This window comes from Branchiostoma lanceolatum, chromosome 7, assembly GCF_035083965.1.
Source record: "Branchiostoma lanceolatum isolate klBraLanc5 chromosome 7, klBraLanc5.hap2, whole genome shotgun sequence".
Classification (NCBI taxonomy): domain Eukaryota; kingdom Metazoa; phylum Chordata; class Leptocardii; order Amphioxiformes; family Branchiostomatidae; genus Branchiostoma; species Branchiostoma lanceolatum.
Window position 1 is genome coordinate 1331264 of NC_089728.1, and position 16249 is coordinate 1347512.

Below are 16249 nucleotides of genomic sequence, written 5' to 3' on the forward strand. Positions count from 1 at the left end.
TTTCTATAGTTATAATGAAGAATCATGAGCATTAAGTATCGCACTGTCTGTCTAAAAAAAACGCATGAGTCGAAATTGAGGTCATGTGAATTTTCCCTGACCTTGAAAGTTCTAAAGCCTTTTCTTAAGTACTTTCCCTTTTCTTGAGTAAAAAAGGAAACTGGTCTCCTCACAAGGCCAGAAGGGAAGTTCTCCTTCCTGCCCTCCTGTATGCACGGCTGCTAAGCTTGTTTCACAGATGCTTAGCTCCTCAAGAACTGCATGTGAAGGTCAAGTGTGGAGCCACCCTGCGACCTTGTACTTCCTGCTCTGTGACCTGCACCTACAGCAGAGAGGTCGCCATGCCCCCCTCCCCACTTTGTCAGCCTAACATGGAGTCAAGGACAAAAAATGGAAATTAAAATCCTTCTATTTTAGCTCAGTGAAAAGCTACTTTTTTCCGCTGCCCATGAGAAAAAGGACAATATTGTCTATACAGGTTTGATCTACCAAAGAAAATCCCCCTTTCTTTTTTTTTTGTCCTCAATATAATTGAGTCAAGTATAGGGAGGTATATTTTAAGGCATATTGTTGTGTGCTTATCCTTCATGGTCAAGAACATGCAAAGGGTTCTTTTTTCAACATTTTTAACTCACACAAAAAATGGAAGAATGGTTTCTTTATTTAGGAAGGATTTTGCCACAGGTTTTGCTATGTTAATCCTTTTGACTTCTCTCCCTCAACACACATGAAGGAAAACGTAGCCGTGCCCCTAATCCTCTGTGCACACTTGTAGCCACACAACTCTGTTTCCCGTCTCACACCTTCTCCACAATAGCCACAGTGTGGCGGTGTTTGTGTCACGTCCACAGCTCATCGCTACAGCTTGCCGCATCAAGCCTGTAGCCAAATATTGTGGCAAGTGCAGGGAAAGTGTGTGATCTCTTCTCTTGAAACAAGGTGGACTTGTTCTCAAAGGAAATGGTAGTAATTTCCTAAATTCATTAGGATGTACTTATGACTGTTGAGGAAACATTGAAGACAAGCCCAACACGTGCGCTTTATTGAACCCCAACAGTTTTTGATACCTTTCTTCCCTGTCTTGCCATCTCTTGGTCTTTACCATGCAATTTCCATTTAGGCGCTAAATGATTTCGGACTATTTTATGCTTTCAGAAGTAACAACTTCAATGTGTACTGTTGTTTTGAAGACCTTCTTATTCTACATGAAAGTCACTTGTTTTCAATGTACATAATATGAATTTTTCTTGATACTTTGCAAAACTGGACTGAAGCTAGAACAAGAAGAAAACCATATAGATGTAGATGATTGGAAAAAGGAAAGATAGAGAAATTCAATCAAGTAGATGTCACAACGATGTAACCAAACACCATCATATCTATCCCTGTTGCCAAGCAACTTCCTGGGGAAGCCCCTCATCGATTGTCTGATTGGACCTCCCTGAGTTCCCCTCATTCCAGTTTTAATTCTGTGTATCTTTTGGAATTCCCCGGTGCCTATTTGGTGTAATGAGCATGTCAGCGCCCAGCCTGTGGTATTTGCACAAGCATGCGGCCACCACACACACCCCTCCATGTAAGGGCATTGTCTAGTTACCCCTGATGAACTGCTAATTGCTTTTTAATGAGGTGGGTTCATCAGGATGAGAATAGACCAGCCTCCCGTGGGAGGGAGGGGGGATTTCGTGGGCGTTTGATGAAGTTGTCTGTGGGTTGGGGATGTCATTCAAGTTGATTGTTTGTTTGTTTTGCAAATTACCGTTGTTTGTTTTGATGGATTAGTACCTGGGAGTGCTGTGTTCAGAAGCAGTGTCAGACAGAAATGGCCTCTTGTTGTTCAGAGAGTGATCCCTTTAAGTGATCACTTTACACAAGAATTTCAAATAACTTTTGCCCAACACTTCCCTACATGCACAGTTTGTAGTTTCAAACAAATACAATGTTTATCACAGAACTTAAGTCTTTTGTTTAGCTTTAATGATAATAGTTGAGACAAGCCTACACAGGAATTTCAAATAACTTCCTTAACCTTCATGTAGTAGCCTGAGTGTCATCCTGTTTCAGTTCCAGGTGAAGGTAGAGCCTGGAACTGAAACAGAATGACACTCAGGCTATAGATGTAGTCACAAGCAAGAACAATGTTTATCACAGAACCTAGTCTTTTGTTTGTATAGCTTAGTTGGGACAAGAGGCTTTAGAAGATGTTCTTGTCTCCCTTAAAGAAACAGTAAGATTTGTTGTACCAACTGTTTGTGTTGTTTTCCTAAGATGTCTTGTGCTAAACATCCTTTTCCCTTGCTGTCAAGTAGATGGAAACAACACTTCAACTATTTTTATTTCGGTCACTTGTCAAGAAAGACTGAGTGTCAATAAAACAGGTCTAAAGAGACTCTCAGAACCTTTTGTGTTATTTGACCTTCACTGTCTCCTCAAAACATCTCCTTAAGTTTGTTCCAAGGAGATTAAGGGCCTTGATAAGTACCCGGTAAATCCTTAGGTGGAACATGAGGTGGAAACTGTTTACACAAGCCGACTTTTATTCAGGCAGAATTTACAAGTTTCTGCTCTTGACCTTGGAATAAGTGGGCAGGTTTAGTGCCTGTACATGTTGCATGGCACAACTGGTGCCCTTTCCTGAAGTACAGTACTATGTCTTACTCCTGTTCTGTTCTCCTTATATAAAGGAGTAATAGTTTAGGACTTTGAACAAGGACCACCATGAGGTACATGTAACCTATGTAAAGTCTATAAAACCTTGGTTGACAACAAATGCACTAACTTAAAGCAGTGAAGCAGTCAGTGGCACTCAGTGCGTACAATTTCATTCTGTACCTGAAAACTGTATTTTAATCATATCAAGTTGGTACATTGTACTAGTACATGGCAGGAAACAAAGTATAAGTTCAGGAAAAAGATAAAAGATATAGGAAAGTTGCAGAAAACTGTTGCACTGCGTGTCTGCAAAACTGGTGTGTTATGCCAAAGGGCATCTAGACAGGCTATACAGATAAAGCTACAGAAAGAAGGTATGCTAGAGCTATGTTAGAACAAACAGATTCCAAGGAGAGAAGTGGTCATTTGAGTTATTCCTGGTCCCTGGAAGAACATTAACGTGAAAGATGGAAATCGCTGGCGGCTATTCCGGGTCCGAGAGCAAACATGGGGAGCTTTTGAAGTTTGGATTGCGTTACTCCAAAAGATAATGAAAGCTCTGAAGAGCATTTTTATCCAAAGGATTATGTTACTCTTCAAGATAGTGAAAGCCCTCAAGAGCGATTTTATCCAAAGATATGGAACACTGAAAAGAGCACTGATAGAATCTGGAAATGTCTTGGTTTCTTTTCTTGAACGAAGTTGGCACTTAGGAGGGGTAAAACTTCACTTACTTAGCCTGAAGCAGACTTAGATGGAGCTTTGAACATATGGAAAGTGACATTCTATATGCAAAAGTGACAAGCGTGACTGTTTCTGGCAGTTTTCCTTCCATGTTTTAGTGCGCTTCTTATCTGTTTTTTCGGTTATGAGGAGTCCTGGTGTTTTTGGCATTGGTTGTAGCTCATTTGCCACAGCTGTTTTAGGAGTTATAAGGGAAGACGTTCCGAAGCAGCGTGGGTCGGAACAGGGCAGTAAATTTGCGCAGGGCCCCGCGAGGACACCTGGTTAACTCTCTGCTGGCGGCCATAGCTTCTCACTGATGTCAGACTTAGTTTAACTTCTCCGCCTTCTTTTTATTTTATTTTATGCAAGCCAGCGCAATTTTTTGTGTTCATATTCTCACTCCATGCCAAGGTGATGAAATTTTATTGAAGAAATCGAGCCTGGGTAGTTTTGGGGAGTTTGAAAGGGGGGATGAGGAAAACATTTCTAATACTGTGCTGTGCAAGCTTTAATTTCCCAGCTATTGAATGAACAACAAAGTAAAGACAAAGAGTGAGTGAGTGAGTGGATAGCCTTGAGTAAAAAGTGAATGAATGATTGAATGAATGAATGAAAAGTTGGATGGATGGATGAATAAAGAGATCAATGCATCCCTATTGATTGAGCAATCCTTCACGTCTTAAGTCTTAAGTCCTCCTCCTTGTGTTTCCGCAGAAAGGCGTCTTGAGAACCCCGGACCAGGACTACTTCATCGAGCCGCTCCACCCCGAGATGGCCAGGAGAAAAAACTACACCTCGCCGAGCGGCCCTCACCCCCACGTCCCGGGCAGTCCCCACCCCCACGTGCTGTACAAGCGCTCCGTCTCCCGACCCCCCAAAGCCAGCAAACTCCGCCGGCACCAACGCAGGGGGCACAGGCAGCACTACTGCGGCAGGAAAAAGAAATGTAAGTCTCAAATAGATACTAGTCACTCTATCCATCTAATGTCTTACTCTATTACTATGTAGTACAGTATTAAATAGTTGGAGCGTAAGCAAAAAGTTTTAATCCTTATCATACATTGTGTTGATCAGGTCTTTCCACATAAACATGTTTCAGTCCCAATAAGTTTCTGTAAGGTGAAGTATGGGCAACCCACTCTTTTATGCATCCAGAGTCCATAGGTTCATAGTCACTCTAATTGTAGTAATAGTAGTAGTTTCCAGTATATAATTATGCTTCTGCAGGGGTACAGGTAGACTTTCTTCTACCTTGGCAGAGACCTCTGCTTTGGAAGTACTTTCACGTATTGATGTCACCTGAACGGTCATAGCCCGAGATTATCCTCCCCTCAGCACATTACCTGTCTGATGTTCTGCCCAACAACCCGTGTTCTGTCTGGTTTTTACCCCGCTATTATCATGCAAAACTTATGAGGACGTGTGGTTCAACGGGGCAGGTTTTGCTGATGAAGTCAGCCTTTCTTCTTTGATATCATTTTTCCAGACAAAGGTGCTCATAACCGTGAAATGCGGCCTCTCCTATGTAAGAGAGACTGGTTAGGCCACGCTGATTTAATTTGTTGATTTGCAGATTTGAAAAAAAAAAAGATACTGAAGTGGAAAATCAACATGAAAACAGAGTCTGAAGGGAGTTCAAGTCTGGGTACCTTAAAGTTTTTATAAGGGACTGAATATAGTCAGAATCAAGTGTTCCCCCAGCCCTCTGTCTGTGTTGTGATCCCTCACAAAATTTTTACTAGTGCAGTTTTTCAAATTTTCATTTCAAAATGTTTGTGAAACTTAGTAATAGATTTGTGTGACCGAAGGGTGAAACCACAGCCTCTGTTCAGCATGCAGTCTGGCTGTGTAGATACAGCAGTGTAGAGGTTAGGGGAACACCATTGTTCCATTGTTATAGCTAACACAGGTAAGTCATACCCGATCAACTGTGACTAATCGTCCATACACACCTTTCCACCCCACGCGCCTGAACAATACCTGTCTCCCCCCCAGCTAACAGCCCAATCCTGGAGTTGACTTGCGGGTCGATTGGCATCGGAAGACGGTTTTTCCGCCGAATAACGACCGCATTGTTCGCCAGGCGAAAAAGTGACAGAAAAGTCATATATCATTGGACCAAATGTGGTGTAATTATCGGATCCATTTTTGACAGTCTGTTGGTTTATGCTTACACAAGCACCTCTGCTTGTAATGGTATTTTAATCTTGCCATATATCATGCACTATTGATACAAGTAAGGGGTTATTATCTATCCTGGAAAATCCAGGTAAATCCTGGAAACAACCTTGTACTACTGTAAATTCATTCACTTTTGCAGTGGTTTAATTTTGTGGTAGAAGAGAAAAGAAGGTTTCCTCTGTATTATAAATTCCCATTCGATACAATTCTGTAGTACAGTACAGTAGTCATAGAAGGGAAGGGAGATCTATTTGTGGTAGAGTGACCACCATGGAAGCTGCAAACTTTAAAAACCAACTCAGGTACAGTCAAAACTGCCCAAGAAGACCACTCATGGGACCGATAAAATCTGGTCTATGTGGACAGGCGGTCACTATAGACAGGATTTTTTATGCTTGTGTCAATGGGAAAAATTACCTAAGGGACCACCAAAAAGCCAGGTGGACCTTATGTATAGGTCGTCACTTGTACAGGTTTTTACTGTATTTAAGAAACTCATGTACTGCGGATTTGCCAGGCAGCTTGCACAGTGAGCGCTCTCCGCTCGTGAAGTCAAGAACTCAGTAAATACGGCACTTGACGTCCCGTACTGAGATCAAGAGCACAGCAAACACTGTAAATAGGCCACTCGAGGACGTTGACCTCATAAGCAGGTCCGGAACGGTGACTGTTATAGACCAAAGCAAAGAATTTCTTATTCTTGAGCGTAGTTTCCTTGGCTTGTGGTCCTTCTATGTAAGATATAACTGGCTTGAGTAAGTAAGATTAAAGAAGCCTTGAAGGCTATCTGGTCTAATTTAGCTCAAGGTCTGTCGTTAAGTCAGACGTTTTAGGTTTGCACAGCTGTGACACACTTTTTCTTCCAGACGCATTCAATCACCGATTACGTCGCGTGTTTCTCGCATTTTCTTTTTCGTTCAGGACCATATAGATCCTTATCTGTGTTGTGGCAAAGTTGCTAGGACATTGCAGCGAGTTTAAACTGTTACGACACACATCCAGAATTGACACAGGTGTTGCACACTTTCTTCTGTACTTTCTGTCTTTAGTTTCCGCGGATATGTATGATCATTTGTCATATCATCTGCTTAAGAAAAGAAGAGATTGTTAAAGTGTCGAGGTTGTTGCAACATTGTGGCAAATGAGAAATGATACATTCTGCATTGACACAGGTGTGGCACACGTTCTCTTCAATTCCCTGGACACCTTTGATTGCCGACCGCACCATGCATTTGTGTGATATTTTCCTTCGTCTAGACTCAGTCAAAAGAGCAGGTTGTTGTGTAGCAACTTTGCTGTAACAATTTTGCTACAGAATTGCAACAAATGAAACGTGATGCAACACAAATCCTGAATTGACACAGGTGTGACCAATTTGTCCTTATCTACCCCAGACCTGTTCGATTACCAATTACGTTGGGCATTGTCCTTCCCTCCTTGTCATCCCAATGAAGAGCAAATGGTGTTATCTAACTTTGTTACAAATTGGTACAAACCTGTAACGTAACTGTGCTATAGCGCACCTCCACCACTGTCACAGGTGCATCTACACAACCTTGTTCCATTTTTGTGTCTTTTCCTGTCCCTCTTTCCAACAGTCATGAAGAGTTTTCTATCCAGTTTTCAACAGATTGCTACAAATATTGTGACAAGTTGCATGTAACTGTGTACAGTGAATTGACAAGTGTGTCTGCTTAACCTTGGACATCCCTTTTGTTAATTTTTCTTTCCCTCGGTGCCACATTGATATGATTCTTATCTAGCTTGTAACAAGCCGCTACAAACGTTGTGACAAGTTACTGTGCTACATCGCACGTCCACCATTGACACAGGTGTATCTCTGCAACCTTGGCTGCCTATATCCTTAAAGGAGTGTCCTTTACTCAATGTCATATTGCTGCCAGATTGCTACAGTAACCTTTGTTGTTACATATTGTTACTACTCTGTGACAAGTTAACTGTGCCACAGTGCACGTTCGCCATTGACTCACTCAGGTGAATTTGTACAACCTTGGCTGATCATATTTTCTAGACATTTTCCTTCACCCAATACCATAATGAAAATAGCAGATTGTAACATTTTGTTACAAATCGTTACTACTTTGTGAGTGTGACGCCTTAACTGTGCTGTAGCGCACGTTCGCCATTGACACCCCATTGAATCTGTACAACTTTGAACGTCAGTCTTGCCCTCCAAACACCCCCTTAAGCACCGCATGACGTTAACTACATGTTATGAGTGTCAACAGGACCCGTTTGTTGCCGAGTCTGGTCTTGTTTCAAAGGCAATAAAACGGGGCAAACTGTAAACATAGTTTCGTCTGAGGCAGCCCATCTGGTGGTGGCAGGAGCGTGGGATTGGCTTCGACACGCGTCTGGCCTGTAACCCGGCAGCAAACGTCAACTTAGGCAAGGTGGTCTTGTGGATAGGGTTGTTGGCTTAGAATGTAAAGGTTCTGGGTTTGAGTCCCTTGCAAGCCCCAATTTTGTGCCCTTTGGAAAGGCACTAAACACCTATTCGCTTAGTACATGTACTTGACTCAGGTGAAAAATGAGTGTTAGACATACACATTCACACACGCAGAGACACACACGCACACACACACACACACATACATACATACATACATACATACATACAGATACACCAAAAACAATTTATCCTCTATTTTTCATGGAGGTAACAAGGCCTAGAGCCTTCAGGTAGAAGCCCTGCTCCTGTGTCAGGTGTGTAAGACCTTGATCCATCTGGCTGCACCTTGCCTACACAAGGCCTTGAGTGTACAGGCAGTTCCATCTCCCTCGGCCATTATTAATCACCATTTGACAGGTGAAGTCAATCAATTCTACCTTTGTCTTCTTTAAGTCAGGTGCCAAAATGAACCAAATCGTGCAGAAAGTTCTGTCTCCTTGTTTTGGCATACTGTGCAGGGGTTTTTCTACAAAAATTGAATAAGAGGGAGCACACTGAGGCAAGGGGGCAAATTCTATGTATTTATTGAAAAATCCATCGCCGAGGGAAGCCTGTATGCTGGGGATTAAGCTAAAATCTGAATTCAACAAGGGGAGCTGGGCTAAGACAAGAGGGTGCAGCGCCCCTCTTTCCCGATTTAGATGAACCCCTGCTGTGTATCTTCTTTGATAATGTTAAGAGGACAGAAGAACACTTGTTCACAAAGCTGTATGCTTACCTGTGTTCTCTGTTACTCAAGAACATAGTGAAAGTGTTACGGAGGAGATAGAGAATGTCTATGTATCTATCTATCTAATATCTTTACCTAGGTCTATCTCCAGGACCCATACCTCCATCTGCGACAGAAATTTGCTTGTTAGGATTGACAAAAATTTCACTCCATCCTTAAAAAAAATCTGAATTTCATGACATGAAACTGATGAAAATGTATATTTTCGTAAGCTTGAAATGACAGATTTGCAATGAAAATCAGAAGCACGGGCTTTCAAACAATGAATGGAACGGAAAAAGACTATAAAGCTGAAAACAGCCCTGATCTTACACAGAGTAGAGCGAAAACAAGTTCAATGTGTCACTCAGCGGAGGTTAACGAGAGTTTATCTGTGGGCAGTGACTTGTGAAGTGTTTTTATGTGCATTATCTCATGGGAACATCTCCCTCAGCAAAACGTGGCCTGGGGCCGGGGAGCTGACAACTCCAGATCATGGCACAAACATGTAAATCAACAGGAGCTACCCAGAGTAGTAAAGTCACGACTATATAAACTGTTGCAGTCTCTAGCACAGCAATCCACTGTTCATTAACTTGCCAAGAAGGTTATGTTTTTGGGTGTGTGTATGTGTTTGTCTGTCTGTGGATGGTGGAAGGATTTCTATGATATTTGGTATGTTGGTAGGTGTTTGCAAAAGGAAGAAGCGATTAGATTTGTGGCCCTCTGGTGCTTTCCATGGTTTCAGGCATAAGCCTCAAGCGTCCAACTTCTGCGTGTAAAAGAACCCAACACACTTATCAAGAAGAGTAGGAGTGACCTGGTGTGCTTGCCAAAACTCGAAAGCCATGATAGCAAAGCCGCCTTGCACTACCACCAGCTACTTGACAAAGCATCATGCATCACTTCAATTGAGGATGACTGCTTTACCTTACCGTATTCCATCTCTCCCTCCAGATTATCCCAAACCCCTGGAGGAGCCCATCCTCCTCCCAGACGAGTTCGCCCACGCGGAGAGGACCAAGCGGTCGCTGTACCGCCTGGAGAAGCTGAACCAGGAGTGGAACGTGGAGACGCTCGTCGTGGTGGACAAGAAGATGCTGGAGAAGCACGGCAATGAGAACATCACCACCTACGTCCTCACCATCCTCAACATGGTAAGCGTTGCTTTTTACCTTCGCAGAGAAGGTTATGATTCGCACAGCTTTTGTCTGTGAACATGATCACTGGATGATGGATTCGCTTCATATTTGGTAGGTGGGAAGTCTTTGTGAGACCTCAAAATGATTAGATTTTGCGACTTGTTTGTTTGCTTGTTTGTCTGTTTTATCAGGATCTCCATTAGTGTTCACCTTGTAAGTGCCTAGTGGTACATTGGGCAGCAAGATTCCTTGCTGTTTCAGTAGCAGGGTATATTCTTAAAGGGAGGGGTTTCTAGCATAGCCTAGTGGGGTAGCAATGTTGGGAGCGGACCCAAAAGGTAACAAGGCTGGACTCCAGACTATTGCTAGCCCTTCCCATTTTAACAGGCTCCGCTTCAAACACGGAAACCTCTTTTTACGTCCCTCAACTTTTTACGTCCACCTCTCTCTATCCTGCATAGCTCTAGTGAGCTGTCTGCTTATCCTCAACCTTGGTAAGTTCAGCAGGACATGGCAGACTGCAAATTGCGGGTTTCATGCTGACACTTCATCAGCACCCCCCCTCCCACTGTGACGACCACTTATTTAGGGCCCCCCTCCCACTGTGCTGCCCCCTCTCAAGGTTCCATGGAGTGACCTTGCCCTTGGTAAGTACAGCAGGACATGGCAGTCTGCAAATTGCGGGTTTGTTGCTGACACTTCATCAGCACCCCCCTCCCGCGGCGACGACCACTTATTTAGCACCCCCCTCCCACTGTGCTGATGCCTGCTATGCCGCTTGCACACTGCGACCTTGACTGGGACGAGTCCTCACAATCAACTCTCCGCTCAACCGTCGCGGAAACGAGTCGTTGAGAGACGACGTCCTGCGGAGAGGCCGACTCTGGAAGTGATCTTGGAGCCCTAAGACGACCTTGGGAGGAGGGAGAGAGAGATAACTCAAGATGTAGCTCGGTTGTTGACAGTCATTGCTTTACCTGCATACTTTCCTGCTGTTTTACCACCAAGAGGTTCAGCTCGCAGGCCATCCTTGTGAAGACTCGTAACTGTAAATGACCTTCAACTAAGGTGACTGTGACCTCTAAGTCACCTTGAGAGTCCTGCTGAGGAGACTTGGGGGAGGTCGCAGGATGTTTTCTTGAGTCTTATCTGTGTTGTATCTCTCAAAGTCAACATGTCGTATTGTATTTCTTTAGCTCAAAGTAAACATGTCCTCTTGTGTTTGTTTCTTCGTGGTCTTAATGATTTCTACCTGTCAATGGCGGGATTTCGGTCTGGTGGACTGGACTGTCATTCTCATACATGAGTATCTAGCCATAGCCAAAGCTGTACGGCTGATATCTGTTAGAATTTTGCTGTGGTCAGTATTGACTTAAGGAGGCCATATATAAGGAGTCACTTGGTTATACAAATGTAATGTTAACTGTAGAGCAGTTTAATAGAATGATTTTGATTCTATCGTATAACATGTAGCTGTATTGGCTGTGATCATTTTCCTGAATTAAGAGCTGATTTGAACCGTGGTCTCGCAGTTAGCAACTAATCGGAACCATGAGCTCAACTGTGAGGCTGCTACCAGTTGAGCAACATGGACGCCCCTCCCATGTACATGTATATAGTGCAGCAGCCATAATGCTTCAACCACTCCTCGTCGTGATCCGTTGTAAGTGCTGAAGCCCCACAGGGTTGCTAGCCCTTCCCCTGCTTCAGGCACCTCCTCTAACACAGGATCCCATTTTGTGTCCCTTCCGAAAGAACGGTACAGCCCCAACTGAGTGTATATGGTGCAGCAACAATAATGCTTGAACCACTCCTCATCATGATCAAGTGTAAGTGACGAAGTCTCACAGCGTTGCTAGCCCTTCCCCTGTTCGAGGCATCACCTCAAACACAGGATCCCATTTTGTGTCCCTTCCGAAAGAATGGTACAGCCCCAACTGAGTGTATATGGTGCAGCAACAATAATGCTTGAACCACTCCTCATATCATGATCGGCTGTAAGTGACGAGGCCCCACAGGGTCAGACCGGAGATGCGGTGCATGCGGGACCCTGACAGGGCTTTGTGACAGATTTACGCCCGCTGCGACGCTTACACGCCTCTCAACGGGACGCTTCACGCGATACTCGTGTGACCAGCTCAGAGTGAACTCGGCTCATCCGCAAGTTCATCCCCCTTCTAACTTTAGCGGCAACTCGAAACCGCCCGCTTTTATATATAGACTCTGCTGCTATGTTCAGCTATAAACTCACTTCACTCCTCTCGCCCTGTCTTCTTTTCTTGTGTATCAATCATCCAGTTCACAATTACAGCAAGCTCCTATTCAACCCGAAGCCTTTTAGATGGAAAGGACTTTGTGTCCTACTTTACTTTACAGTTGCAGCTTCAGTGCACCATGCTAAGTACAGGATGTTGATTGACAAGGCTGAAATTTTATGCTGGTTGTACATGTAGTAAGAGACCCCCTGCCTTCCACGTGTCCTGAAGATGACCCCGTCTGAAAATATCACTGACAATTCCTCTTGACCTTGGCTTTGGTGCTGATATGTCCCCGCTCGAGGCGCTATGGGTGGCCTTTGTCTGACGGAAGATAATAAGGGGTGTCTACCCTCTGTTTAACATGGCTCATTTGCACACTAAATGGTCGGTATCGACTTGCGTCTTCCGCCATGACCCGCTGTATTGTCTCAAGGTGACAAATATGACGGCGGAACTTCGCAGGTCGCGGAACATGTTCACACCTTCAAGGCGGATGTCGTCTGCATTTCGCATTACGCAGGAAGAGTGGAGAAGCCCTGTCTTGTGCAGACAGACCTTAGAAGTCCTGTACACATGTAGTTAGGCTTGATGTCTTCTGAAAGCCTAACCCACAGGGTACGATAGCCCAGAGAAAGAGAAGTGACAATGCTATTCATATTGTTGCAAAAGAGACCATGGATCATAGAATTGATGTCAAATTTAAGGATTTGTAAAAGGTGCAGTCATTTTCTACATGCATGAATGTTGAATGAAAAACATTTTTAATTTTTTTTTAAAACCCAAAATTCTACATTGTCAATATTTTCTTATCCAACAAACTACAACTTTCAAATAAGTTTTCATGAGACACTATCTGTAACCGTTAAACACATATGTATATGGTTATGTTCATAGTTATAGGTAGGAGTAATATGATTGTTAACATGTTATTTCTACCCGCTGGTATAGATATAGGGCCTCCCACAGGGGGCCCTTCCACTGATCACAACAGTTAAACCTGACTTTTGCCATCTATAAAAGTTATAGTCAAACCTCATGGTCACAATCAGTACCTCAGCAGCTATTGATAACTCCCAGATTAGAAAGTAATGTTACGTTTGAAATCTGAAGCGTCAAGGTTGTTGCCACAGAATGCCCGTAAACTTGGAAACATTTGAAGGATAAGTGATTTCAGGATGTACAGTGATGCTTACACATAGCGGTGTTCAGTAGATAATTTTTTTTAGCTTGAAAGTTAAGCTGTGTTGGCACAAATCATTCTGAAGTGAAACAAGTTTTAACTGTAATTTCCAACACAAAATTGGAATACTAGTAAAGTACATCCCTCAAATCCACTTAGTAAGCAAGGGTTGTTTTGGTTTGTGTCCCCTCCTCAATTAAGCTGTTCGGCTGCCGAGTTGCCGGCCTTTTCCGCACTCCTGGCATATTTCGTGTGGCTTATTAGTGCCTTGATAGCCAAGTCGGCCTTGGAGGCCCCTGTTATGGGAACAGAAGGGGGTCCTTTTGTCAACAGAGTCGCTGAGAGGGGATTAAAGTGTCCATCAAACGTCTACGTGGGCTGAGTTCATAGATTGGAGGGACGTTTGTTGGACTTGTCGTGAAGGTCGTATGGGGTCAGCTCTGGCCAAGGCTGAGACGAATGTACCAGGTACTTGTTTATGGAAAGGTTCAAGACATGGACAGGTGTGACGCAAGGAGTTGTCCAGTTCAATCTCCTTCTTCAGGGTGAGACATAAACCTAGTGGTCTTGACACAGAAATCATCAGAAGTGTCAAAGGAGTAGGTTCTAAGACTCCCTTTGGTAGCTAAAAAGCATGTTTTCAAAAGCCCCCACCCTCCAAAAAGAGGAAAGAAATGAAGGATAGAAGCCTTGGACTCAAAAATGCCAGAACTGCAGACTTTTAACAGGTGGTGAAATGTAATTTCCGGTGTGTACATGGAAGCTAAAATGCACAAAGAGCCGAATTGATAGTCCCCATGTAGGTTTAGAGTAGCCCTCATGTTAACAACTTTCCTACATCATAGTACATGTCTAACAAGTTTTGTCTAAACAGACTTTGTTCCTTTAACCCTAGTTTTGCTCCAAGGCTTTTAGCAACGCTTAGACAGACATGTGAATTTCAAACAAGTCCGACACGCGGGTCTCCTCCCGTTTACTGTCCATGTCTCTGCTGAATTAACAGTTGACTGTGTACCACTTCTTTTTTTCTGTTAACTTACCGTAAAAGATCCGGGGTTTAACGTGTGCACAATGCACTGAAGAAACATGCAGACAGCTAATCGTGTAAGTCGGTGAGAAGTCTACTTGACTTCTGTTGCTTTTCTTTCAAGTTATTTCAAGAGATCTCCAGTTTGTGGGAGTAACAAAACGCAGATAAATCAGGAGAAAAGATGGTTGTCTTATCTGGTGAGAAGTCCTCTCGACTTGTACAAAAACTCTTGACTTAAGGTTTTTGTTTTCCTTGTTCCTTATCTTGAAAGGGCTCGAGTTTGGCAGGCTCACAATGCACCGAACGTGATGGAGGACAGATAGGTGTCTAATTTGGTGCAAGTCCACTCAACTTGTCCCCACTGTCACCACAAACGCAGTCTCAAGGACTTCTCTGCATTCCTTCTTCTTAAACTGTCCTCCTTAGCTAGGACTGAAGACATACTTGATGTACAAGTCACAGCGAACTGCAATCACCCCTGTACAAATTCCTATGTCAGGCAAAATTATGCTGTTTTTATGTAGCCATTGGCTTACATATTGGGTTTTCAGAGAACGTTATGTTGAACAAAATAACTCAATAACGACTGAATGGATTGGTTTCATAGTTGGTGTGTTGGTAGGTTGTAACAAAAGCCGGAAATGATTAGATTTTTAAGGCTCCCTGGTGGCATTTCTTTGTACTGCAGCGGAACTTCTGGTTTTGATATCTCGTTGTTTATATTACTTTGACTGTATTTCACCGGAGTGAATCCGGATGAACGATGATGATGATGACTGTGTACCTGTGTATGGCCGTATGATTTACAGTGGCGGGCTGAGAAAGTTCAGAGTGTCACTATCACAGATGTCTCCTGTCAGTCACCACATAGTTAGCCACAGTCAGTCACGTAGGGGAGGTGAGGAAACGCCCTTCATGGGAAAAGATGACCTTGAACAAGGCACCAGTGTCTTTGAGTCCTGAAGAAGGGAAACCAAAGAGAAGTGGGGAAACCCAAGAGAGATTTTGTGCATCCTGGTCACACGATACAGAAATAGAGAATGTGTTTTTTCCTGAGAGAATTTGTTGGTGGCCTTTTCAATTTGAAAGTGACCTTCGGTGTTCTTTGCTGTTTTGGAACACCTTACCGATGGCCTTCCCAACCAATCAGAGCAGGCCTAACGGATTTAAATCTTCAGGGAGGTCTGGTAGATGATCTAAAACATTGGAGGAAACCGAAGGTCAGGTTTAGAGATGGAATCCGCACTAAGCTTGTAACTGATGAAAGTTCAGGGTTCCCATTTTCATACACCTGGTGGATGTAAGGTGTTGTAGAGACACTTCTAGCTCTGAGGGCCATCCTAATGCTTTTGGCTAATTATTCTTATAACAAGTGTTATCTGGTAAGTAAGCGCGGGAAACAATGTTTTATCTGGCATCTGTAGACCCTACTTGACAATACAAGAGGAGTCAGACTCGACAGGGAACACACGATGTAGCGTCACTGAAAGCACTCTGAGGACCATCCTAGCTCTGTCTGTCATCAGGGCCTATCATTATCTTTTGGTAGTTATTTCTTTACCAGCATTGTCCAATATGTGCATCATATCTCTGACATCTGTAGCCCTCTAGAAAGTACAAGAGGATTTAGAACCCACAAACAAGTGGATGTGGGGATGTCCCTGTAGCTCAAGAGGTTGCAGCATCACAGCAGAGCTCCTGGTTCCAATTAGTTGGTAGCTGGGAGACCCAGGTTTTAATTCGTGGTAGGGCATCCTGGTTGGAGCTGCATTTGTCTTTTGGAAGGGAAGAAAAATTGGGGTCCCATGATCGAGGGGGTGATGTTAAAAGTCCCTACAACAGCCTCATTGGTACTCAGATGAGTACCTACTGGCTGTGCTTCAGATGAAATGCACATG

General features: G+C 43.6%; 1 protein-coding gene across 4 annotated transcripts in view; it reads left to right on the forward strand.

The window, feature by feature from the left end:
• LOC136438501 (A disintegrin and metalloproteinase with thrombospondin motifs 16-like) overlaps positions 1-16249 on the forward strand; it is a 191343-nt gene that overhangs the window by 120709 nt on the left and 54385 nt on the right. For all 4 annotated transcript variants that reach the window (XM_066433311.1, XM_066433310.1, XM_066433308.1 and 1 more), the window contains 2 exons: positions 4093-4324; positions 9699-9898. In XM_066433311.1, coding sequence (XP_066289408.1) covers positions 4093-4324; positions 9699-9898 — 432 coding nt within the window. The remainder of the gene's footprint in view (positions 1-4092; positions 4325-9698; positions 9899-16249) is intronic.